Consider the following 25,418-nt stretch of genomic DNA (forward strand, 5'->3'; position numbering starts at 1 on the left):
CCGAGCCCCGTCCCCGCCGCCCCGGCGCCTCGCCCTGGGCCGGGCCTGTGCGCATCGGGCCAAGCAGGCGGGACCCCGGTCCGCGCGCAGAGGCCGAGGCCGGCGGGGCTGGGGCAGACTCGGGACCGGCGGGACTTGGCCGGACAGTGACGTCATTCTCGCCTCCCCAGCCCCGCGTCGGCCTTCGAACTAGTGACGTAATGGTGTCCGCTGGACGGATGCCTTTTTGTTGTGGTTCAGCCTCGCCCCCGGGTGTTTTTCCATTGATTTTAGAGAGAGTGGAAGGCGGGGGCGGCAGACTCATCCCACGTGTTGGTCGCCTCCTGCACCCACGCGCCCGACCAGGGACCAGGGCGGGGAGCCCGAAATGCAGGCAAGTTCCCGGAACCAGAATCGAACCTGGGACCCTTCAGTCCACAGGCTGATGCTCTGTCCACTGAGCCGAACCGGCCAGGGCCGCCGGATGCCTTTTGATGCTTAAACCTTGCTTTCTAGAGGGAAAGCTGTTCTTGGCGGTCTTTCCAGGACTCAGAAATGGAAACAGTGTATTTTATTTATTTGTTTATATCTTCTTGTCTAAAGTTGTACATGTGTCTCCTTTCCCCCAATTGACCACCCCCCAGCCGTTCCCACCCGCCGTGTCTGTGCCTTGGTTATGCTGACACGCATGCGGACTAGTCCTTTGGCTGCTCTGTAACCCCCCCCCCCCATTTTTGTATTTTAAAGTTCCGTGTTGGGTGGAGGGACGGTCATGGGGATGCCGGGTTCAGAGACCGCGTTCCGCTCGGCGCCACCGTGGAGATGATCTGAGACTGTCCCACCCGCAGGGCCTGGGGCAGGAGCCGGGCTCCCAGTCCCTCTGATGTGGCGCATCGCTCACTCTGGCCACCCGGGTGCAGCAGGACGCAGGCCGGAAGCAGTTGGTGGAGCTGGGCACGGTTTGTGCGGGGAACTCGGTCTTATTTGCTGTTTCAGCCTCAGAGCACAGATTTCCAGGGTGATTAACAGGCGCTAACGGTAGGCGGCCTCTACTGCCTTCTCTGATTTCATCACTTGCTGGCCGGATCTGTTATGTAAATTCTTGTTTGCCGGCATTTTTACGCGTCTGCCTTTAGGCACAGGGGATTTTAGTGGCTCCCAGGGCTGCTCTTTGGGTTTAACTTGTACAGCAACTTGGACAGTTTTGAAGACGCCGTGTCTTGTCGAGAGTTAGCGCTGAGCTTAGCGGAGTGAGCGCTGCCTGCGTCAGGGCTGGTGGGATGTTTCGCAGACGCTGCTCTTGGGGCTGAGCCGCCCTCTGGGCTCCGTGAAGACACAGACAAGGTGCTCGCTTTTGTTTTTACCGGGAGGTGCAGTCCCGCTGAGCTGTTGCCCTGAGACATTCACCGTGTTTGGTTAGGCAGCTGGATGATTCATCTTTGTTTAGTCACGGAAGTTGCTGCCTCTACTGTGACCTCCCAGGTTACGGGACCTCCCGTGTGGGCTTTCCAGGGTGAGGTAGAGTCCAGCTCGGTTTGTTTTCAGACAGTGTTTTGAAATCTTTGTCACCGATAGACTCGTGAGCTCTAGGTATAGCTTTACTGAAAAAATGGAAGTCAGCCAGGCCGGTGTGGCTCAGTGGTTGAGCATCGGCCTATGAAGGTCACGGTTCGATTCCCAGTCAGGGCACACGCCCCAGCCTGCAGCTGGATGCCTCGTGTGGGGGCGTGCAGGAGGCAGCCGATCAATCATTCTCTCTTTTCATTGATGTTTCTTTCTCTCCCACTCCCTTCCTCTCTGAAATCCTATATAATAAAAGCCTAAGGCACAAAGTGACCATTCCTTCCACGGTCCCACTAGTCGCTATGATGCGCACTGACCACCAGGGGGCAGATGCTCTGATCAGTAGGTTAGCTTGCTGCTGGGTCTGGCCCATGGGGACTGGGTGAGATGGGCCGGACATGCCCTGGAGCCCTCCCGAGGTGCCCCATGGCCCTTATCAGGCACCGGTGGGGTCCCTGGGCCTGGCCTGCGCCCTCTCGAAATCCGGGACCCCTTGGGGGATGTCAGAGAGCTGGTTTTGGCCTGATCTTGCAGGCCTGGCCAAGGGACCCCACTGGAGCATGAATTCATGCACCGAGCCTCTAATCAATAATCATAAAAAAATAGAAATCAGCCCGGCTGGCATCGGCCTATGAACCAGGAGGTCACGGTTTGATGCCCCGTTAGGGCACGTGCCTTTGTGGGTTTGATCCCCAGTGTGGGGCGTGCAGGAGGCAGCCGATCCATGATTCTCTCTCATCATGGATGTTTCTATCTCTCTCTCCCTCTCCCTTCCTCTCTGAAATCAATAAAATATATATGTATATTTTTGAAAAAGGTTCCTTCCTCCTGAAGGCAGAACACTGGCTCAGGAGGAAGCGAAGGCAGTCAAGTCCCTCCCGGCTGCCTCTGGGTTCTGTAGGCGTCTGAGGCCTCGGGCAGCGGTGGCAATGCTTTAGTCTAGTTTTTCTTGTCATAGAGCTTTGTTATTGAGTGATTTCCATTTTGTTGTGAAAACTGACGCATTGGTGATTATTAAAGAAAAGGAAAAATAAAGCACTCATCAAAAATATCAAGGGGACGCCTCAAGAAAATCCTCCAGAAACCAGTGTTTAGGTGCGAAGTGGAAAGTCACACACATAGTGATTTAAAAGTTGTGTCAAATAAGAAGGAAGCGTGTTATGTACCCTTCCCCGCGTGCATTAACTTATGGCGGTCGTCGTGCCAAACTTATGTGAAATGTGAAGGCCCTGTGCAGGCCCAGAAGGAAGACCATGTTCTTGGGGAGAATAATGGGGACAGAACAGGTTGCACCCTGGGCTCAATCAGAATCATGGCCTCTCACGTTGGCTAACCTGCTTTATAACTGACAGCACTTTTCCTCCTCCTCCCATCTCCCCCCACAGCGCCACCCACGGGGCGGGGCGGGTGGGGAAGCAGGTAAACTCCATCTTACAGGCGAGGCGGCGGAGCTAGAAGAGTTCGAGGCTTTCGCTCAGGGTGGGGAGCGTCCGGCCCGCGGGCCATAGGAGGCCCCGAATCACTGGCCTGGCCCTGCCCCGGGTCCGGGGTGAGTTAGGTAAATGTTTGATCGTCCTGATGGCCCGTGAATGATGTGACGAAGGCCCACATGGCCCTCGCGGGAGAAAGGCCCCCACCCGGCCTCGGCTGTGGGGTGGGGGTGGGGAGTGGGGAGTGGGTGGGGCAGGGCCCGGGTGGGATGGGGAGAGAGGGTGTGGGATTCGAGTTCCGTGTCATGGTCACAGTCACATTGAAAAGCTTCAGGAGGACGGGCGTGGAGCAGCCTTCCCGTTCAGTTTCCTTGCGCACAGGAGTTCACCTTTCACGGTCTGTGCTGGGGGCGCTGGTCGGGCCTGTCCGTCTCCCTGTTCAACACGCGTGGGCCCCGGAGGCAGGGTGTGGGGAGCGTGCCTGGCCGGGTCCTGCGACGGCTGGTGGTTCTGCACCCCCCCCCCCCCCCCCCCCCCGTTGGCAGCACCGGGAGCTTCCCCAGGGCGCCGGGCCCTCGGGGCAGCCAGCTGTGACTCGCACCCAGCAGCCTGGAGGGCTTTGCGCCGGGCCCTCGGGGCAGCCAGCTGTGACTCGCACCCAGCAGCCTGGAGGGCTTTGCGCCGGGCCCTCGGGGCAGCCAGCTGTGACTCGCACCCAGCAGCCTGGAGGGCTTTGCGCCGGGCCCTCGGGGCAGCCAGCTGTGACTCGCACCCCGCAGCCTGGAGGGCTTTGCGCCGGGCCCTCGGGGCAGCCAGCTGTGACTCGCACCCCGCAGCCTGGAGGGCTTTGCGCCGGGCCCTCGGGGCAGCCAGCTGTGACTCGCACCCAGCAGCCTGGAGGGCTTTGCGCCGGGCGGTGCCAGGTCACCTGTCGCTGTTGACAGTGCCTCCTCTTCTCCGTGGTCGCCGGGGAAGTAGCTTCACGTCCTCCCTCTCCTGGTCTACTTCCCGTTGTTTCCATAACTGCGCCCCCTGATGCCAGCCCGTGGTCAGTCACCAGGCAGACGTCCCGGAGCCCTTCCTTGTGCCCGTCCCCTGCCTCCCACCTCTGCTCCCGCCCCCGCCCCTGCGCCCGGGGGTCCGTACGAGTGTGTGGGGGCGCTCGGTCCCCGCCCCGTGCCCACCATGGGGCCCCGGAGCCTGCAGGCCTCTCCCGTGCTCCCGGGAGTCGTGTCTATGGGGCCCCCTGTGCTCCTGCTGTTTGGCTGCTAATGTCTCCCCCACAGCGTCTCCCTCCCAGGGCCGGAGAGAGGCCGGGCGGCGTCATTGCCATGGGGGAGGCCCTTTCCGTCGCCCCACTCTGCCCCTCTGTGGGATGCTCACGCCCCGCCCTGGCCCGTGTGCTCGGTGGTTAGGGCCTTGGACGAGCACCAAAGGGTCCCAGGTTTGGTTCAGTTCTGGTCAAGGGCACATCCTGGGTTACAGGTCCATCCTGTCCTGGTCGGGGCACGTGCAGGAGGCAACCGATGGATGTGTCTCTCTCACATCAATGCTTCTCTCTCTCTCTCTCTCTCTCTCTCTCTCTCTCTCTCTCTCTCTCCCTCCCCCTCCCTCCCTCCATCCATCCTTCCCTCCCACTCTCTTTAAAAATCAATGGAAAAAATATCCAGAAGGAGATATTCGCGCCCCATGTCTCCCCCCATCATTGTGGCCACGTTCACAGCTCTGTACAAACGACACTTCACACAAAGCTTCCGTGTGGCCCTGGCTGTGTCGGCTCCTTTCTTCCATAAACAACAGACGTCCACACACCACAGCCTCAGGACTTAGGAATTAAACCCTGCGTTGGTTGCTCCCGACTCAGGCCCAGGGTTCGTCGGACGCCATAGAAGAGAAGGGACCTTGTGGGACTGACAGTCCCCGCACCTGTGCTGCGTCCTGCGCTTGCTGCCTCGGTAGCATGTCCTAGAGGAGAAGCAAGTGGCTCTGAAGTCTTTGCACACGTCTTTCTGTAAAGAATAAGGCGGTTTTTCAGACGTTCCTTCTGTGGGAGCTCACTGCCCCCCCGGAGGCGGCCGGGTGTCACCAGCTGCTTCGGGGAGAGGCGTGGGCTGGGAGCAGCCGAGAACACGCTCCTCTGCAGGGTTGACTGGATGTGCGTGTCCTTGTTTGCTGGTCGCCTGTCCTTGGGAGTCAAGGTCACATCCCCAGAGCCGCTGCCCTTAAAGTGACACGTCGGGTTGCAGGTGCACCTGTCTGTGTCTTCCTCCATCACTCAGCCCTGCCTCTTCCCGCCTCCCTGCCCCCCCACCCCCCGCCTGTCTCTCCATCTTCTACCCCACCCCCACCCCCAAGCCCACACTTTGCCCTTTACCTTTTAGAATTTCTTAGCGTGATGTCAGCAGCCTGCTCAGGCACGCACACCTTGATTTTGAAATGGAATTGAATGGATAGTCTCAAGTCATTCAGTGGCTGGTGTGGCTCAATGGTTGAGCATTAACCCATGAACCAGGAGGTCACGGTTGGATTCCCAATCAGGGCACTTGCCCGGGTTGGCGTGCAGGAGGCAGCCGATCAAGGATCCTCTCTCATCATTGATGTTTCCGTCTCTCTCTCTCCCTTCCTCTCTGAAATCAACAAAAATGTATTTAAAAAAATAAAATAAACAGAAAGGTGAGGACGGGATCCTGATACTGTTCTTGGCCAAACTTCTTGGAGGGAAAGTTGCAGGCATAAGAAACGAAATTGCTGAGCTTCAGGTGGAGGCTGCTGACCAGGGACACCTCTGTGAGCCGTGACCCGTGTGCCCTCCCCAGCCTCCACCGTCGGCAGGAAATGCGGCGAGCCAGCGACTTCCTACCCTTCCTCTTTTCTCTGCGATTTTGCAGCATTTGAGTTCGTCAGTGGTTCTTGGAGGAAACCAAGGAAAGAAAAAAAACAAACCCTTAAAAAAAGTAGATTTGGCCCTGGCTGGTTTGGCTCAGTGTATAGAGCGTCAGCCTGCGGACTGAAGGGTCCCAGGTTCGATTCCAGTCAAGGGCACATGCCTGGGTTGTGGGCTCCATCCCCAGTGGGGGGCGTGCAGGAGGCAGCCGATCCATGGTTCTCTGTCATCATTGATGTTTCTATCCCTCTCCCTCTCCCTTCCTCTCTGAAATCAATAAAAAAAAAAAATCAATAAAAATATATTTTTAAAAAATAGCGGATTGAACGTTTCTATTCCTATGTCACTGGGAAGCGTGTTCCTGTTGCTTCTGGTTCGGATGCCTGGTCCGGTCCCCGGGGGGTGCCGTCAGGGGTTCTAGGCGAGCCGGCGTCTGCTGCCCGCGTCCTGAAACCTCCCTCTGTGGGTCCTGGCCGTCGACACTGTTACCTCCGTTCAGCACAGAGGAAGCCGACACCGGGAGAATGCACGCGACTCTCCCGGTTGAGTTATGCCAGGTGGTAGCTGTTTAGTCCCGAACGGTGCCCCTGGGCAGCGCTGCTTGTGTTGCAAACGCTTTCTCTGGGCGGCCCCCCACCCCGTGGCCCTGCTCAGGCTGCTGCAGACGGGCATTGGGTTTCTTGGATGAGCTTCACGGAGCAATTAGTTAATTTTCTGTAGAGTGTCTCATTAGCAGGCTCCTTGTGTGATTGTGTCAAAAACCACAGGACATAAAGGGCGCCCTCCCAGCACAGGAACAGGCTTTAGTTTTCGGAGATTTGTGCTGTTTTTCACGTTCCTTCATTTTCTCAGCGCCTCTTGCCACCCTCCGTACTCGGTTCCACACAAATATGTAATTTTCCTCCACACAACTCCCTCTCCAGACGTTCACGTCCACCCAAGGCCGGTTCGCCTCCTGCACCTCTCCGTGTTTCACTTTTCAACACTCTCCGTGCTCCTCTCCAAAGTAACTTAAATCCCATGTTGACATTCTCTTTGCTTATTTATTTATTTTTATATATCTTTACTGATTTCAGAGAGGAAGGGAGAGGGAGAGGGAGATAGAAACATCAGTGATGGTAGAGAATCACGGATCGGCTGCCTCCTGCACACCCCACACTGGGGACGGAGCCCGCAACCCGGGCCTGTGCCCTGACCGGGAATCAAACCCTGACCTCCTGGTTCATAGGTCGATGCTTAACCCCTGAGCCACGCCGGCCGGGCACATGCTGACATTTTAGACCAAGAACTTGATTCCTCGGCTCCCTCCCCCCAGGACCTCGCAGTCAGGACCTGCAGGCTCACACTCCCCGTCCATGTGGTCCCACGTGTCTGTCTGTCGTGCTGCGGCCGCGGGCAGGCTGCACACGGAGTATCTCAGGGGGATTCGGCGACACCCACGTGCATCCGTCCGGTCGCCGCCCTCGTGCCTGGAGCGGGCAGCGTCGGATGAAAGGCGCCTTGTTCCTTCTCACCCGCGGAGCTCGGCCGCATGTTCACTCCGAACGGCCCCCCTGCCTCGCGTGCCGGGCGAAGCTTCCGGAACCCAAATATGATGAGTTTACAGGCAGTTTCCCCCGTGATTGTGCACCAGGAGGTGCCTTCTTCACGCTCCCAGGCGGCGGGAAGTGGCTCCGTTACAGGCGGCTGTTGTATGTTGAACCCTTTGGATACCACATTCCCTTGCTTCTCAGCGGTCAGTTTAAACATCTCTTCTTGGGTGGTGTTGTGTGTCAGATACAAAGATGAATTAGCGTCCTCTCCACTCAAGGAAGTAATTCATTGTAAAGGGGGGAAATAGCTTTGATAGAAAATGGTAAGAGCCCTGACCATTGTGGCTCAGTGGATAGAGCCTCGGCCTGCGGACTGAAGGGTCCCGGGTTCGATTCCGGTCAAGGGCATGTACCTTGATTTCGGGCACATCCCCAGTGGGGGGTGTGCAGGAGGCAGCTGATCGATGTTTCTCTCTCATCGATGTTTCTAACTCTCCTTCTCCCTTTCTCTCTGTAAAAAATCAATAAAGTATATTTTAAAAAAAGAAAAGAAAATGGTAAGAGGTTGGCCCTGGCTGGTGCGGCTCAGTGGTTTGGGTGTGGCCTGAGCACAGAAGGTTGTGGGGTTGACGCCCCGTCAGGGACGAGGACCTGGGCTGTGGGTCTCTCCCCACTTGCCAGTTGGGGCGTGTGTAGGAGGCCAGCAGTCGCCTCTCTCTCTCTCTCTCTCTCTCTCTCTCTCTCTCTCCCTCGCCCCCCCCCCCCATCCACTCTCTGAGAAACAATGGGAACCCCCCCCTGGGGAGGGTTCACAGCAGCCACAGGCGTGTGAAAGGCCGTGTGTCTGCGGGTCCAGAGAAGCATGTGCCTGTGGCTTCAGGCGTCCTGAGGGCCAGCCGCCCTGCCCGACGGCCTAGACCCCGCACCCGCACCCGAGCTCAGGGCGCCCTGTGCCTGCGCCGTGGGTCAGAGGTCACGGCGAGCGCCCCTCCCCTCCACGCGGACCCTGACTCTGACCCGTGTGAGATTTCCCTTCTCCCATCGTCACTCACAGTGACCCCCCACGCGGGGATGGGGGGGGAGGCTGTGTGGCCCTCGCGCGCCTGCTGCGATGAAACGTCCCGTGACGGGCGCCAGCGTCCAGGCTCCGCTCTAGAGACAGGGCGGCGAGGCGGACGCCCGTCTGATCGGTCTCTCGGGGACGGCTCTCTCTGAAGGGAAGCCAGGCCGATTTCTCACCAAGCCGGGGGCCGGGAGGAGGGCCGGCAGTGGGTGCGCCCGCGGATGCGCGTTGCTGGGCGCGCCTGCGGTGAGTCTGGGGGTCCAGGTGGGGTCCGGGCAGGTTCCCAGGCCGCGTCCACGCAGCCAGCGCTGAGCACGAGGCTGGCCTGGCAGGGGCCTCCCCATGAAATGGAACGGAAACCAAGTAAACGTGACAATGGACGCATGCCCTGCGTCGGCTGCCCACGGAGAGCGCCCGCCCTGGAGAGGGCTTCTGTGAATATTCCCTGCACCCACAGAGGGCCCCTGGGGGCAGGACCTCCAGGGGCTGAGAGCCGTGCGCCCGCCAGAAGGCCTCTGACCCTCCTGCATCTAAGTTCAGGGGGGACCCAGGTCGCCGGGAGGGGCGGACGGGAGGCGGGCGCGGGAGGTGATGTGGCGAGAGCTCGGAGGGGCCGCCCTGGAGGGCGGGAGCCGGGGCGGCCGGCTGGGGCTCAGGTGCCTTTGCACAGCCTCTGCTTGTGCCGTGCTAACGCCCCTCCCTCTGGTTCCAGCATGTTCCTCCTGGTGGGCGCGCCCAAGGCCAACACCACGCAGCCCGGCATCGTGGAGGGCGGCCAGGTCCTCAAGTGCGACTGGGCCTCTCAGCGGCGGTGCCAGCCCATCGAGTTCGACGCCACAGGTAACGCCGGTGCCGGGCCCCTGGCCACAAGCCGCCGTTGGATTTTTTAAGAATATTGGTTTTTGAAAGTGCTTGCTTTAACTTAACTGTAAAATTCTAATAAAATAAGACATGTAGCCCTGGCTGCTGTGGCTCAGTGGATAGAGCATCGGCCTGCAGACTGAAGGGTCCCGGGTTCGATTCTGGTCAGAGACACATGCCCGGGTTGTGGGCTCAATCCTCAATAGGGAGCGTGCAGGGGGCAGCCGATCCATGATTCTCTCATCATTGGTGTTTCTCTCTCTCCCTCGCCCTTCCTCTCTGAAATCAATAAAAAAAAATAAGTTTTGCATTTAGATCAGTGAAATAAGGTAGAGGGTGTTCCCCCAAGTGTAACAGCTTTAACAGCTGGCAGCTCAGCGGATGTTTCCTTCTTCTCTTAGTCACTATTCATTTCCATTTCCATTTTGTACACTCTGGGGGCTCGCCCTGTGTATGATCCTGCACGCACCCGTGTTGGCATGTTTGTGTGTTTGTGAAAGCGTAGAAAGCCCCGGAAGTGGCGTGACGCTCTCCAGGTGCAGGAGTTTGACCCTTTTCTTCACATGCTCCCGGTTTGCTGGCTGTGCTAGGAGTTTAGGATAAGCTGGGAGGTGAGTGCCTTTTCCGCATTGTCACTTCCTGCTCGTCCTAAACCGTATTCGCTCCGGGCACGGCAGTGTCGGTGACACGGGACCGTGACGTGGGCCGTTTGTTCCGCTCGCCGTCGTGACCGGCGCCAGAGTGGGTGTCAGTCATCAGACCGGACCGAGGGCAGCGGTCACGTGCCCGGTTTTTCCGTGTGAGCCGTCTGCATGAGGCCCCGCTGTTTCCACACGCGGCTGACATGGGGAGCCCCAAAAGGACCCCGACCGGCGCAGGCTTTCCTCAGAGGGAGGAAGACCTGTGAGGCCGCGTGACACGGGCCGGGCTTTTGCATTCTGGCACAAGGTACGATGACTGGCAGGATGAGCTGTCCTTCATTTGTGACTGACTGTATCACAACGGGAAGGGAGAGGGAGAGAGAGAGACGTCAGCGATGAGAGAGAATCATGGGTCGGCTGCCTCCTGCAGGCCCCACACCGGGGATCGAGCCCACAACCCGGGCCTGTGCCCTGAGCGGGAATCGAGCCCTGACCTCCTGGTTCATGGGTCGATGTTCAGCCCCTGAGCCCCGCCGGCCGGGCCCGCCTTTCCTGTCTACCTGCCGATGGGGCTCGTGACTCCGAGTGGCTAATGGCCGGATAGCCCTGCTTCTGCCCACGCGGCGCCCGGAGGGTAAATCGCCTTTAGACGGAGCAGCTGCAGGCAGACGGGCAGCGCCACTGCGCGGGCGTGGCGTTGGGCGTTGGCGAGTCCGAGAGCTGAGCCAGGAGAGGCGCCCTGATGGTTGTGGGGCCAACATTGGAAGCTTGTAACTGTGTGAAGTCCTTTCCTTTTGTTTCTTTTTTTAATCCTCAGCCCAGGATATTTTCCCGTTGGTTTTTGGAGTGTGTGGAAGGGACAGGGAAAGGCAGAGAGACATCGATGTGAGAGAAACACGTTGTTTGGTTGCCTCCTGCACGCACCCCAGGCAGGGCCCAGGCCGGGGCGGAGCCTGCAACCCAGGCCTGTGCCCTCGGCCGGAATCAAACCCGGGACCCTTTGGTCCGCAGGCCGCCGCTCTGCCCACGGAGCCACACCGGCTCGGGGCTCCTTTTCTGTGTAATGACACGGAGGGGGTCGGTGCAGAAGGAGACCCGTGGGGAGTGCCGGCAGCCTGGCGTCAGTGAGCCCGTCCTGTGTTCCCAGGTGACTCACTCGCGCCGTTAGTTGCTATTTTAACACTTGCAATGTTTTGCCAAAACGGAATTTTCTTAGGATCCTTTGGTGGGTCGCCACCCCTTTGGGGTTCAAACGACCCTTTCCCTGGGGTCGCCTAAGACCATCGGAAAACACATATATAATTACATATTGTTTTTGTGATTAATCACTATGCTTTAATTATGTTCAATTTGTAACAATGACATTGGGGGTCACCACAACATGAGGGACTGTGTTAAAGGGCCACGGCGTCAGGAAGGTTGAGAACCCCTGGGTTAAAGCCTCTTTCTGGGCCACGCTGACCGGACACGTCCCCCCTTTTTTAAGGCTTAACATCGACTTGGCTTTAAAACAAAAGCCGTCAGCAAAGAGTTTTTGTCTTGAACTGTTAGATGCTTTCAGGAGCATTTCCGTCTCCTCGCTGGGGAACAAGCCAGCATTGATGGGCGGGGGGCTCTCAAAGGGCCTGTGTTCTCCGCTGCTCAGCAGAACCTCGCGCACTCACTGTGGAGGGGCTGGGGCGGGGGGCGGGGGGCGCCTCGGTTCCTGTCCCCATGGGAGAGGCGACTCCATAAATGCACAGACGCACCCCCGTCCGGGACATGGCCTTCATCGTGCCTCCTCCTGGCTCTGCTGTTCTCACTCCTCCTCTTTGCTTTTGGAAAAAATTATATCTAATTTTATTTTTTTTATTAATTGATTTAAAAAATATATCTTTTTGATGTCAGAGAGGAAGGGAGAGGGAGAGAGAGACAGAAACATCAATGATGAGAGAGAACCAACGATGAGAGAGGGTCATCTGCCCCCTGCACGCCCCACACTGGGGACCGAGCCTGCAACCTGGGCACATGCCCTGACCGGGAACCGAACCCTGACCTCCTGGTTCGTAGGTCGACGCTCAGCCACCGAGCCACGCCGGCCAGGGCTCTCCTCGATGTTTGAAAGTGATAAAATATGTTAGTTTATGTGATGGGGGACGTGTCTTCTCGTCTCACTATTGTGGGAAATACTGTTTAATTACCTGGAAGATCTAAGGAAACGGTCCGAGGTGTTTTACAGAATGATGCGCAGAAGTCGGGGTTCTTTCTTGTCTGGGGCCTGGGACCATGTCCTCCCACGGGCACTTCTGCGTTGACCGCACCCCATTTCCCTGGGGAGCTCGGGCCTGGGCCATGCAGCCTGGGGAGCCTGGTGCACTCGCCCCGGGGGCCTCAGGGCCGTGACTGTGTCTTCACTTCCCTCCCCGGCGCCCGCTGCAGGGGAGGGGGGTGGGGGATGGGGGGCGGTGAGGGGGGTGGGGGGTGGTCAGGCCCGAGCTGCTTGTCCGTTTGTGCGACAGAGGGCCCCGCCCCTTCACACTTCCTCTAAGGAGCTTCTGCCTGAGGCTGAGTCGGTGTTTCCAGGCCGGTCTCTGGAGGAAGAGGTCAGAGGGTTAAAGAGGGAACTGCCTCTGGAGCAAAGTCCTGAATGATTGCGGTGTGACCCCGGAGGCGCGCGTGGGTGATTCACATCCTCCTGAGGTGCCGGGAGCCGGTCCATGCTTGCTGTTTCAAGGGACCTGGCGTATATGGCATACTGTTCTTAATATGTTTGCTCACCTTCTAGGCACTATGTGTTTTAACCAAGGTCACCTCTCTGAGAAAGGTTGTTTCCCCAGGTAGGGATTTTCCCCTGAAGTTAGGGAGGGAACAAAACCTCTTAACTAAGTGCCAGGCAGGTAATTAATCACTTTAACTATGAACAATCATGCTTAAGCTACATAATCTTTACTCCCTGGAATGGAGATAAGAAACGCCCTAACCTTTGAAATAGAGATTGATAGGATTGGAATCAACTGGTATAAATACAGATGTAAGAAGACAGGAGGAGGGAGAGAGAGAGAGAGAGAGAGAGAGAGAGAGAGAGAGAGAGACAGACAGAGAGAGAGACAGAACCTAGGCACAGAACCTACACAGAACGTTCTCTAGAGACAGAAGAACTTCGCTGGAGAGAACATGGCAAAAGATCCTGGACAGAAACTGACCTCAGAACCTAGAGACAGAACCTAGTGAGAGAACATGGCAAAAGATCCTGGACTGAACCTGACTACAGAAATTGGCAAGAGAACCTGACTAGAACCTGGTGACTGAACCTGGCCTGAGAACCTGGACAGAACCTGGCTGGAGAACCTAGTGAGGGAACATGGCTACAGAACCTGGCTGGAGAACCTAGCGAGGGAACATGGCTACAGAACCTGGCTGGAGAATCTGGAGAACCTAGCAAGAGAACATGGACACAGAACCTGGCTGGAGATACTAAGCAGAACCTCTCTGGAGATCGAGACCAGAACTTGGCTGGAGATCCTGGCTAGGCTGCTGATCAACTGAACGCTGTCTCCGTGTCATTCCTTCTTCGCCGACTCCGTCCACACCTTTGGGGACCCCTGGACCCGCTGGGGTTGGACCCCGGCACTGAGGGGCTGGTCCTGGGGTCGTGTGCCTGTGTCCCGTCGGGCCTGCCCCCTGCCGTGGGTCGGTGAGGTCACTGACAGCGCAGTGATCACATGACCTCGGCCGGCGGCTGTTGGGGCACATCTGCGTTTCAGTTTAGCCCGGGTTCCCCAGCGGCGGACACTCCTCAGCCGCTGTGATGTGGGTCCCTCCCCGGCTCTGGGGCTCGGGGTTGGGGTTCCCCGCGTGGGCCTGAGACCACGCTCCTCAGGGGGACCTTCGCCGCCAAGGGACCCCCCCCATCCTCTCAGCTGCCGAACGGGGCCAGCCCTGCTCGACTCCCCGCTCCTGCCGTCCCGTCGATGTGGCTTCTGTCCGTCCTGGTTGGGAGACTTCTGTGCGGCTCGTCTGCTGGGCGGTCGCTTCAGCTGCGACTCTGGAGGAGCGAGCGTGCCTCCCGCCTGCGCTGCCCTCATCCTGGTCCCCAGCGCCTCCTCCCTTCGTTCCTCAGGAGGCGGTTGGGTGGCCTCCGTGTCCTGGCTGCTGTGGGTGCTGGGAGCACAGGGACCCTGCAAGACAGCGATTTTATTCCCTTTTCCTGTGAACCCCGAAGCAGGGCTGCTGGTCATAGGACAGCTCTACGTTTAACTTCCTGAGCAGCCTATTTTTTTTTCATGACAGCTCCACCAGTTACATTCCCACCGACCGTGTACAGGGTTCCCTCTTGTCCACATCCTTGCAAACATCTCTTTATCCTTTTTTTAAATTTTAAATAATAGCCATTCCAACTGATGTGCCGTGATATCTTACTGTGGTTTTCCTTTCCATTTGGACGATGATTAGTTAACTCATAGCCACGCTGAGCCGGGACTTTGAGGGTAGTTTTCGCGGTCACGCAGCCCGGAGGAGAAACGTTTGCCTTTCTCATCCCAAACCGAGTTCTCTTCCTCCGAGCTGCGTCCTGGCTCCTGGCTCCGCTCTGACATCGCAGCGCCCAGCCGCCTGGTCCCTGGCGGCGGCCCTTCTGTGGCTGGTGTTCTGCAGCCACGTTTCGTGGCCTTATTTCCGTGAATGTCTTTATGCCACAGAGAGCGCTGCGGGGGGCCTGTTGGCAATCATAAGTATTTGTTTATCGTCAGTTACCTTACAGTTTGACAACTGGAAAACCTCCGTGGCCGTTACTGCTCCACGTCTGCCTTAGGGTGATCGATGAGGTGAGTGACACCCTGGGACGTGGCTAAGGCATCTTTCCCGATTCGGTGGAAAGGGCAGGAGATGAACAGGCGATGTGGAGCCTGGCTGAGCAGAGCCACGCCATTAAAGCTGCTGCGTGGAACCAGCTGCCGCCCCAGAACGTGCTGTTCGACGCGCATCCCGCACCCTCTGTGTTTCAGGCAACAGGGACTATGCCCGGGACGACCCGTTGGAGTTTAAGTCCCACCAGTGGTTTGGCGCATCCGTGAGGTCCAAGCAGGACAAAATTTTGGTGAGTGTTTTGTTTGTTCATAGTCGGTTTATGTAGAAATGAAGGGAGTTTCATGTTTAAACATCACGGATCAGCTGCCTCCTGCACGCCCCACACTGGGGATCGAGCGTGCATCCTGGGCATGTGCACTTGACCGGAATTGAACCGTGACCCCCTAGTTCATGGGCCGACACCCAACCATCGAGCCACACTGGCCTGGCAACCCCTCTTTGAAGTCATGCCCTTCCCTTGGCTACGGACCCCGTCCTGGCCTGGCTTCCTCCCCTCTCGCTGGCTACTCCTTTGCCGTCTCCTTCAATGGCTCCTCTCCTGCTCACTTTCTAAGTGTGGGGTGTCCCCAGGGTCTGTTCTGGGCCCCAGAGTCTCTGTCGAGGCCTTCTCCCCAGCCCCTCCTACCCTGCCCGTGGCTGGAAGTACGCACCATCCGTACGTCCGAGCCCCGAGTCAGAGGACTGTTGCTCTGAGGCAGGCGAGGTGGTCTGAGACGCTGGTTTCAGAGAATTCGCGCTCACTGGCCCCTCTGACGGCAGGCCTGCGCCCCCCTGTACCACTGGAGGACGGAGACGAAGCAGGAGCGAGAACCCGTGGGCACCTGCTTCCTTCAGGACGGGGCGCGGACCGTGGAGTACGCCCCGTGCCGGTCAAGTACGTGTGGGACGTGCACCCCCTCTGAGAACAGGGCGGGGGGCCCAGATGGTTAAGGATGAGAGTGCGTGTGTGAGTGCGTGTGTGTGTGCATGTGTGTGCGTGCGTGTGTGTGTGTGCATGCGTGTGTGTACGTGTGTGCGTGTGCGTGTCGAGGGAGGGGGTGAACATTTATAGACAGGCTGTCATGTTTGATGACAGCAAAGGGAAGCCAGTCCTGGTACCGTAAAGTCAGGACAAGTGTGCGGCCGGCAGGCTTGTCTCTGAAGGAGGAGTCTCCATCCTCCGTAGGTAGTTGTAACTCATACTCGATGTTGGAAGCTTGTATTTTTAGTCACTTTTTGTCAAAAGAAGCTCCACTGAGCTTTTCTGACAGACGTTACAGACTCTGACTCAGTGGGACAAGGGCAGGCCTGGGGACCTGCGTTTTAAAGAAATTCCATGGGTGACTTTGCGGGGTACTCAGATTGAGAACTTCAGACTAATGCAGTTTCTTTTTTAATTGATAGAGAGGGAGAGAGAGAAACATCAGTGATGAGAGAGAGTCACTGATCGGCTGCCTCCTGCATGCCCCACACTGGGGATGGAGCCCGCAACCCGGGCCTGTGCCCTAACCGGGAGTCAAACCCTGACCTCCTGGTTCGTAGGTTGACACTCAACCCCTGAGCCACGCAGGCATGACCCACGGGGACACCCTGGGCTGGAACCTGTGAGCAGCCTCCTGGTTCCTGATGACACGTGCTCCGGGCTCCTGCTGTGTCTGTGGCCGGCGCACAGTAGGCCCAGCCTCTGCTCTAGTGCGGAGCCCCCGTCGCGGACGCGCCTGCCCTCACTCCCAGGCCGGACGGAGGCGCGTGTGCCGCCTGCTCCCAACAAGGACATTGTGGGAACACGGCTCCTTCTTGGTTTTCACGTCCAGTTGGCTTCCCGGCCCCTGGGTGGCTCCTGCGGGGAGAGGGGGCCTGCGCCTCCTGGTGGACACACTGGGGCTCGCACCTGCTCTGGCCGTACTGGCTGCTCCGACTGGTCGTCCGGAAGCCTTCGCTCCCCTGCGTGTGGACTGTGGGCACTGAGATGCCGCCGGGAAGGGCTGAGAGCAGCCGGCCTGGGAGGCTCCGTGCGCAGCTGCTCTGCCTGCCACAGGCAGCACTGCCGTCAGGCTTCACCGAGGGCGGCAGAAACCGTCGCAGGAATAAAAGCAAAAGCTTCCCCTGAAGGAGGTTGTGGTCCACGTGAAATTCCTAACGGCGGCATGAGCACTCCGTTCAATGGTGCGCCTGCCGGGCCGGCCTGGCTCAGGGGCTGAGCGTTGACCTATGTGCCAGGAGGTCCCGGTTCGATTCCCGGTCGGGGCACAGGCCCGGGTTGCGGGCTCCATCCCCAGTGGGGGGCGTGCAGGAGGCAGCCGATCAGTGATTCTCTGTCATCATTGATGTTTCTGCCTGTCTCTCCCATTTTAAAGGGCAGGGGTGGTTTCTAACGGGATGTTCTGGGAAACCGTAGGAAGTCTGACGATGAAAGGACGTCCTCAGAAACAGTCTGAGATAGTTCCCCAGATGTAACCGAGTAAAGGAAGTGCTTGTCTGGCCTGAGGTCAGAGAGAATTCCTGCGGGTGAGTTCGCAGATGCTGTGAATGGAAACCCCGGCTACAGTTCCCAGCACCTCCTGGGAGGAAATTTTACACGGGTAACTTCACACTCTGAGGTTTATTTCTGGGGGGAAAAAAAATCTAAATTTAGAATACAAAGTGTGTAATCTTGGGCAGTTCCCAAGTTTTTTTTAAAAGGGCTCAGAATGTTTGGTGGGAGTATTTGACAAAAGTCCTCGCACGCTGCCCTAATGACTTCAGACAGCGGTTTTGGTTCCTCTCTTTGGGAGGCAGATGCAGTCACTGCAGCGTGATGATCTCTGTGTGGCGACGTTGGCTGTAAGAATTCCTTGATATTACCAGGATGGTCGCGTCACGAGGCATATGCATGTCTCATCGCTGTTTGCACACCGGAAAGTAATACAACATTGTCTGTCAACTGCAAGTGAAAAGGAGGCTAAGAAAAGAAAATTCCTTGCCAAGTGAAGAGTAGCCCGTTATCCTCAGAATAAAACAAGGGGAAGCCTTTAGGTTCCTCCTACGTCTAGTCTAGGCACAACATTGCTCATGATTAGATTTCATTGAAATTAATAGACCAGTTGCCCAGAAGTCGTCCCCCAAAAAGGGTCGCCCCCAAGGAGTAGAACGATGGAGTCTGTTATCAGGTAAAAGCACCCGAAAGTGTCATGTTTAATGCCGCCCGCGTTCATCGACCCCGGAACTACACGTGTTGTGAGGCGTGGTCCGTGCTTTGCTTTTCACAGAACATCGGTTAGGTGCTGGCTGTCCCCTGAAGGTCTGAACTGTGTTTTAAATAGATTCTGTTGTTGTGATTGGCTGTAAAATGTACGTGAGAAATGGATGTGTTAGGAATGTATGTGTTTCTTTACTCGTGCAGAGACCTACCAACTGCAGGATAGTAACAGTGAGAGACGGGAATCTCAAAGGGGAGTTTTTAACTCAGATCACAACTCGTCATTGTTTTATGAAGTCAGATAGTGGGTCCTAACCAGTCACCAAAAAAAAAAAAAAAAAAAAAAGGAATGAAATACGATAAACTACAGAGTGGTAGAGTGTACGGTACCTAATAATGGTGGCAGTGTTTTGTGAAATTGTTTTATTTGTGTGTGTGCATGTTGGTGGTGTGTGTGTGTGTGTGTGTGTGATAAAATGTAACCTTGCTGTGGTTTGTGGTTAAAAGTAAGAAGTGGGAGATTCGCCGCCTTCGGTGTTTCTTCTGTTGCCTGGTGACTGGCCGGGCACCTGAATCTGTGGTCCTCGCTGAGCGAACACGCGTGCGCACCTGCTCATCACGTGACGGCCGCTCCCAGTGCCGCACGAGTGAGATGCGCGCCGTCACCATCACAGCGACGTCGGGGTTGTTCTTGTGTGTGTTGTTCGCTTGTTTTGGGGGCTTGTGTACATTTCCAATCTTTTTTTTATTTTAGAAAATATTGATGCTGACGGACAGGGGTTCTGTCAAGGAGGATTCAGCATTGATTTCACGAAGGTAAGTTCTCATTCAATGACTCAGCGAGGCTCCAGGCTGCCTTCCTCTCATCTTGGTTAAAATGAATCGGCCGATGCTTCAGCTTCGCCGTGGCGACTGCTTGTTTCGTGCAAACAGCTAGTGAGCGTGGCCCAGGCGTTTGATGTTCTCTGCGTTCTCTCCCTCGACGCTGCTTTTGCTGGAATCCACATGGGGACGAGGGCAGGGGGGCGTCTCGGCGGATGGCAGATAACTGTTACGACTCAGCGTTAAAATTCCCAGTTAGACGCGTTCCTGGAACGTTCGCGTTTTCTGGTTTTGACGGAAGCTGATTTTTCACCAACGTTATCACCGGGAGCTTTATGACGGAGTTAGAGTCCCGTTACACAGACGCCGAGAGACAAGGGTATTTGCCATCCGTTACGCGCCTGCAGCCCCGAGCGGACCCGAAGCCAGTGAGAGGCGGGACCAGTCGGATGTGCAGGATCCGCGTATTTCTTTTTTTCTTAAAATATATTTTATTGATTTTCCACAGAGAGGAAGGGAGAGGGATAGAGAGTTAAAAACATCGATCAGCTGCCTCCTGCACATCTCCCACTGGGGATGTGCCCGCAACCAAGGTACATGCCCTTGACCAGAATCGAACCTGGGACCTTTCAGTCCGCAGGCCGACGCTCCATCCTCTGAGCCAAACCGGTCAGGGCAGGATCCGCGTATTTCTAACGAGGACCACATGCTTTCCAGAGCTGATGGTTTTTATCTTTTTCCTAAAATAAGAGTTGGGCTTATATTTTCAAAGGGAAAGTTTCTTGAGTACTTTCCTTCCTGGGGCTTGTTGGTGTGGTTATTTTTGGGTGGGGGGTCTGAGCATTTTGAATGTGAAATTGAGACTATGAATCACTTCTTAGAGAAATCTCAGAAATATGCTGATTGATTAAAAGTAGCGCTTCCTCAGAAAGCTTCCTGCGGCTTTCTTATAGAATGCGAGGAGGCGTGCCTTAGATTTATTAGAACATCAACTATAATCATCATAAAGCATTTTCTTTCTTAAAAAATGTTTGTATTTTATTAAATTTTTTTTCTAGACTAGGTACTGACACTTATGGTTAGCTCTCCTTACTAAGTAATTGATTTTAATTTACTCAATTTGAAATTCATAATCCAAAATTTGCCCAGTTCAGAATTTAAGGAAGCAAAACGAAGAGATAAAGTATGGCGATAAATATTAGGTTTAAACTTGCGTGATGTATTTTCAAATGGCTACTGTATTTTTTAAAAAACTGTCCATGTTTTCTGTGCCTACACCGGTAGGAATATTCTCATAGGAACAGTCATTGCTGAATTCACTGCTCACTTCTCCGCCTCCTGTCTGAAGAAAGGTGTCGTTTTAGAGCCGATGACGTAGACGTATCTACCATGTTGCTCAGCCACGCGGGAGGACGCTGAGAGCGGGAAGGGCTCTGTGAGCACTGGGAGGGGTGCGTCGTTTCCTTTACCTCCAGCCCGAAGAAATGTCCGAAATGTGGAGCTTAAGCACGACCTGCCGTGCATCAGGTCCTTGTAGCTGGCTCTGGTACAAGCAGTGCTGGCCAAGAGTAGCTTGTGTATATCATACACCCTGGAAATCTGCCTTCTCACCTCGCTCCTGCTTAGGTCTGCAGGACACGGAAAGCTCCCTTTAGCTGAAACATTTGTAAGGATTTCAGGAGGGAAGGCTGCCGTGTAGTCACACATGTAACAGACAATATTAAGCAGTGACTTTTTTCCGTATTGAAACCCTGTGATAACTTCTGTACCCAGTTTGTGAAGCAGGCTCGAGCCACGGAATCTGTGGGTGTTGTGTTACGTTCGTTAACTTTCATATATTAAATGAACATAACTTCTCATTTTTGTTGTATTTTAGAAAAGGCACATTGAGAATACCTGAGACTGAGTTGGATGAATCTGAGATTTGTGATCCTGTTCGCTCTAATATATGTGTATCTATGTTCCATTCCTCTATGTACATCGATGCAGCTCGTGTTTAACTCACTGCTTCCCGTGTTTAAAGCCCCTGCTTTTAAATACATCGTTTTGTCTGATTTAATCTAGGCCGACAGAGTGCTTCTTGGTGGTCCTGGGAGCTTTTATTGGCAAGGTAGGTTAACATGGTTTAATCACCCGATAATGACCTGCTAATTAGCACCCACCTGTCTTACCGTGTCCCTGTGAGATTTCACATTATTATTATGTCAGTATACACATACTTTATTGTTGATGGCATTACAGAGTCTCCCGTTTCCGCCCCTTTGCCCCTCTCTGCCCAGCCTCTACCCCCCCCACGTCTTCACCCCCCCATTGCCCGTGTCCATGGGCCGTGCATATGAATGTGTAAGTCCTTTGGTTTATCTCCGCTCGTCCCCCGACCCCCACATCGAGGCACACCCGTCTGTTCCACGCCTCCCTGCTTCGGGTCTTACTTCGTTGTTCAGTTCATTTTGTTCATTAGATCCCACACATAAGTGAGATCATGTGATGCTTGTCTTCCTCAGATTGGCGTATTCCGCTTAGAAAGAAATAGAAAAATACAATGTACAGGGTGTAGAGGGTGTCCCCAAGAATGTATGTACACTTTAGCAGCTAATAACTCGATTTTGAAAATGAACTGTGTGTTCATAAACATTGACTTTGTAATCATTGGAAATACACACACATTTTCGGGGGCACCCTGTTCAGTCACTGACCAGTTCCGCAGTGGTCTTTAAAGGGATTATAAGACAGTATTTCTAGTGTTGTACACGTATAGCGTATACATATATACAGCAGTACATGTATCCTTAGGAGAAAATAACCTGAATATTTAAAAGGTGACGTGTAAGTTAGGGTATAAAGAGAGTTAAAGTCCTTTCCGTGTTGGCGCGTGTCCTCCGTGTCTGCTGTGAGGCCGCGACGGGAGCGGCAGGGAGTGTGCGGCTGAGCTGTGATGGGCAGGTGGCGGCCCGGACGCTCCGGCTCTGACAGTGTTTGGAATGTGCTCGTTCGGATATTGAAATGGTGGTTTTCTCACTCACCACTGACAGCAAGAATGATGTCTTTGTGTTGGGCAGCGGTTCTCAACCTGTGGGTCGCGACCCCTTTGGCGGTGGAACGACCCTTTCACAGGGGTCGCCTCAGCCCATCCTGCATATCAGATATTTACGTGACGATTCATCACAGCAGCAACATGACAGTTATGAAGTCGCCACAAAAATAATTTTATGGTTGGGTCACAACATGAGGAACTGTATTTAAAGGGCCAGAAGGTTGAGAACCACTGGTGTCGGGAGTTTTTAAAATAGAGGATCATATTAATTTCCAAAAGGATGTAGTTAAACTGGCATTGATGGTTGATGTGAAGATACAACATGTTCTTCGTCACTCTGGGAGGTCTAATTAAGTTGCCATCTGAACACATAACAGACCATGGTCTGCTGACGGCTTCCGAATCCTTAGCCACATGCGCTTCTCCGCTGGCTTGTTCCGTTGGTCATTAGACACACGTGTATTTTCTGCGGAGAAAGCCGTTTGCCGGCCGGCGCTCCTGTTCTCGGCACTCCGGTGTTTGCGGCGTGGCCAGATTGGGGAGAAGGGGGACCCTCCAGCCAGATGGGTTTGAAGTGGCCGGACGCTGCTTTTGCTCCCACGCTCTACGCTACGCGTTTCTTACCTGTTCTCTGCGGGACACCGCCTTCGCTTCATAGGCAGGGCGGCTCGAGAGAGAGTTGCTGGAGGGAGTAAGGTGGCCTGGGAAGTGGGAGTAACTGAAAGTGAAGGCGGGGCAAAGGAGAGAAGGGAGGAAAGAAAAGCCAGGCCCAGGCTGGGGTCAGTGTGAGAGCCGCGCTCGCTCCGGCCAGGGCTGGCTTCCTGTGAGTGACGCTGGCTGGACAGCGGGCGGCCGGAGGTGACACCCGGCCGGTACGGCTTTGCGGTGGAAACGGTAGCTCTAATTGCACACGAGGAAATACATGCTCGTCGTTACATGAATAGACATGAAACGGGTTTCTTCTTCTTGCTGCCGGGTGTGCTGGTCATGGGGCAGGGACCTGTCTCATCAGCTCGTGTGCGAACCGGTCGGGGCGGGCGGTGTGGGCGCTGCCGTTGCTGGAGCCGCCCGGTGCCCGTGCCGCGTCTGAGCGGCGTCTCCTTCCCCTGCCGGGTGCCCGGGCCGGGCCCTCCCTGCGCCTAAGTGAGGACGGTGCAGGTGCCAGTGGCGTCCTGGGCCCTGGGTTTCGCGGTAAACGGGGGTGAGCCGGTCTGTGGCGGAGACTCGGGGGCCGGGCAGAGCCTGTGATTTTGTTCTCATGAGATGACAGTGAGCGGGTTCCACCGTGAACAGACCTGTTGGAGGGAGTTTCCGTGGACCCCAGCACTGTCTCTGTGAGAACAGGGACGTGATGGTGGCGCCTTAGGCCGAAGAGATGAGCCTTTTCCTGTTCTTTGCTCGGGAGACACTGAACGGACCCCCCGCCCCCGTGTGTCAGGTCCTAGGTGGCCCAGAGGGTGAGGAGCGACCCGGACGGACAGTTTCTCCCGGTCGCTCCCCCCCTGGGCTGCAGGGAGAGGCAGGGCTCGGCCTTTGGCCGCTATGGATTCTTTCTACAGCAGCAGAGGGCAGAGGTGGCTTTCTCAGGCCGCGGAGGTGGCGGGTTCGGCCTGAGTTTCACGTCATCTGGATTTGTCTGCCCAGTCACTGCCGGTTGAGAAGGAAAGTGAGCTTGCCCACCAGGCTGCTTCCTAAAGGTCTTCAGATAATTCGCTGGGAAAAGTCAGTTGACCCAGTGATTCTTACGGTGGAGGAAAAGATATTCCATTACTTCAGTTCATTTCTCCAGTTCTCAGAGATTTTGTTGGAAAATAGCCCTTGATTTTATTCCATTTACTTAACATTGATTTTTTTTAGGGAATTAAGACAAAGTCTCTACTCAGAAAATTTTGTTTATTAGCAGAGACCAATTTTAAGTGTGTACTGGATTGAATAGAAATAATTGTGACTTAAAAATAAAATCCAGTTCCAGATTGAATGTGATGAAGGAGCGGTATTTACGGCTCATCATTAGAAGTCATAATCCCAGGCCGTTTTCTTCACGCAGGTGCCACCATCATCTGCCTCTTAACGTTTCCACTAGAAAGCGACTTCTCTGTTCCAGGTCAGCTCATCTCGGACCAAGTGGCAGAAATCGTTTCTAAATACGACCCCAAGGTTTACAGCATCCAGTACAGCAACCAGCTGGCAACGCGGACCGCACAGGCCGTGTTTGACGACAGCTACTTGGGTAGGTGACGCCGACACCCGGAGGGGACTTGTCCTGCGGTTGCTGCTTTACGTGGGAAAACCTTTCATGTGAAATAGGTTAAGGTCTTTGTGTTTGTTTGTTTTTAATGTAAGGGGCATATAACTTCAAATTGTTACTGAATACTCAGGTTATGTTACATTTCAGTAACTGGAATTTAAGAGCATGATCGTTTATGCCAGCGGTTCTCAACCTTCCTAATGCTGCGACCCTTTCATACAGTTCCTCATGTTGTGGTGACCCCCAACCATAAAATTATTTTCATGGCTACTTCATCACTGTCATGTTGCTACTGTTATGAATCGTCATGTAAATATCTGACATGCAGGATGTATTTTCATTGTTACAGATTGAACATAATGAAAGCATAGTGATTAATCACAAAAACAATATGTAATTATATATGTGTTTTCCGATGGTCTTAGGCGACCCCTGTGAAAGGGTCGTTCGACTCCCAAAGGGTCGTACAACCCACAGGTTGAGAACCGCTGGTTTATGCTACGATAATAGCAGATAACGTTTAAGCTATGCTACTGGCTATGGCACCAAGTGCCTTTCAGTGTTTCCTGATTGAATCCTCACAGGAAGTCTGTAACGTGCACTGTTATTGTTCGCATTTTACATAAAATAAACTCGGGCCCCGAGAGGCCGCATAACTTGCCCGAAGCCCCTCACTGAGAACTTGCTGCTCTGAGCGTCACACCAGGCGGCCTGACCCCGAGCCTGAATTAGTTACTGTGTTAAACGACGGCTGTGGCGTTCGGGTTTCTGAACGTTTGTTCTCTTCTTCAATGTCTCTGACTCATTAAACCCAGTGCACACGACAGACACAGTGCTTTGCTGGCTGAGAACGTCTGCTACTTGGTGATGAATTGCAGATTTACCGTTTCTCAGTAGCTCTGACGTTGGTAAAAGCCTTGTTTTTCTAATAGAATATTTACTCTTCGAATATTTAGCTCAGGTACTTTTAAGGTGCATCTCCTGTGCACGTGTGACTCTGACCCCAGGGCAGGAATATTGCAGTTGGAGGAATTGCAGTTGGAGGAGAGCACGCTGAGTGGCGAGGGTGACGGTGCCCGCCTGACGCTGTCCACCTTCTGTCCCCGGTGCAGGTTACTCGGTGGCGGTCGGTGATTTCAACGGGGACGGCATCGACGGTACGAAAGGCTTGAGCTGCTTTTCTTCCTGTTTTACACACGGGGGCCGGCGTTGAGCAAGTCCAGCCACTGATGGGCTCTGACACCGGTTCAGGGACTGTCCCAGGAATGAGGGGGGGTTGGTGCATGGACAGGAGCTGGCCGTGTCCGAGGTCCTCAAGCCACGGCTGCAACGATGGAGCCTGTGCTGGGGGCGGGGGGC

General features: G+C 55.1%; 1 protein-coding gene across 1 annotated transcript in view; it reads left to right on the top strand.

The window, feature by feature from the left end:
* ITGAV (integrin subunit alpha V) overlaps positions 1 to 25,418 on the top strand; it is a 56,420-nt gene that overhangs the window by 534 nt on the left and 30,468 nt on the right. Inside the window, exons 2-8 of the mRNA XM_081095551.1 lie at positions 9,164 to 9,291; positions 14,936 to 15,027; positions 15,558 to 15,672; positions 18,710 to 18,771; positions 20,842 to 20,887; positions 23,916 to 24,041; positions 25,172 to 25,216. Coding sequence (XP_080951677.1) covers positions 9,164 to 9,291; positions 14,936 to 15,027; positions 15,558 to 15,672; positions 18,710 to 18,771; positions 20,842 to 20,887; positions 23,916 to 24,041; positions 25,172 to 25,216 — 614 coding nt within the window. The remainder of the gene's footprint in view (positions 1 to 9,163; positions 9,292 to 14,935; positions 15,028 to 15,557; positions 15,673 to 18,709; positions 18,772 to 20,841; positions 20,888 to 23,915; positions 24,042 to 25,171; positions 25,217 to 25,418) is intronic.

This window comes from Myotis nattereri (genome assembly GCF_964212035.1).
Source record: "Myotis nattereri genome assembly, chromosome: 7".
NCBI classification, from domain to species: domain Eukaryota; kingdom Metazoa; phylum Chordata; class Mammalia; order Chiroptera; family Vespertilionidae; genus Myotis; species Myotis nattereri.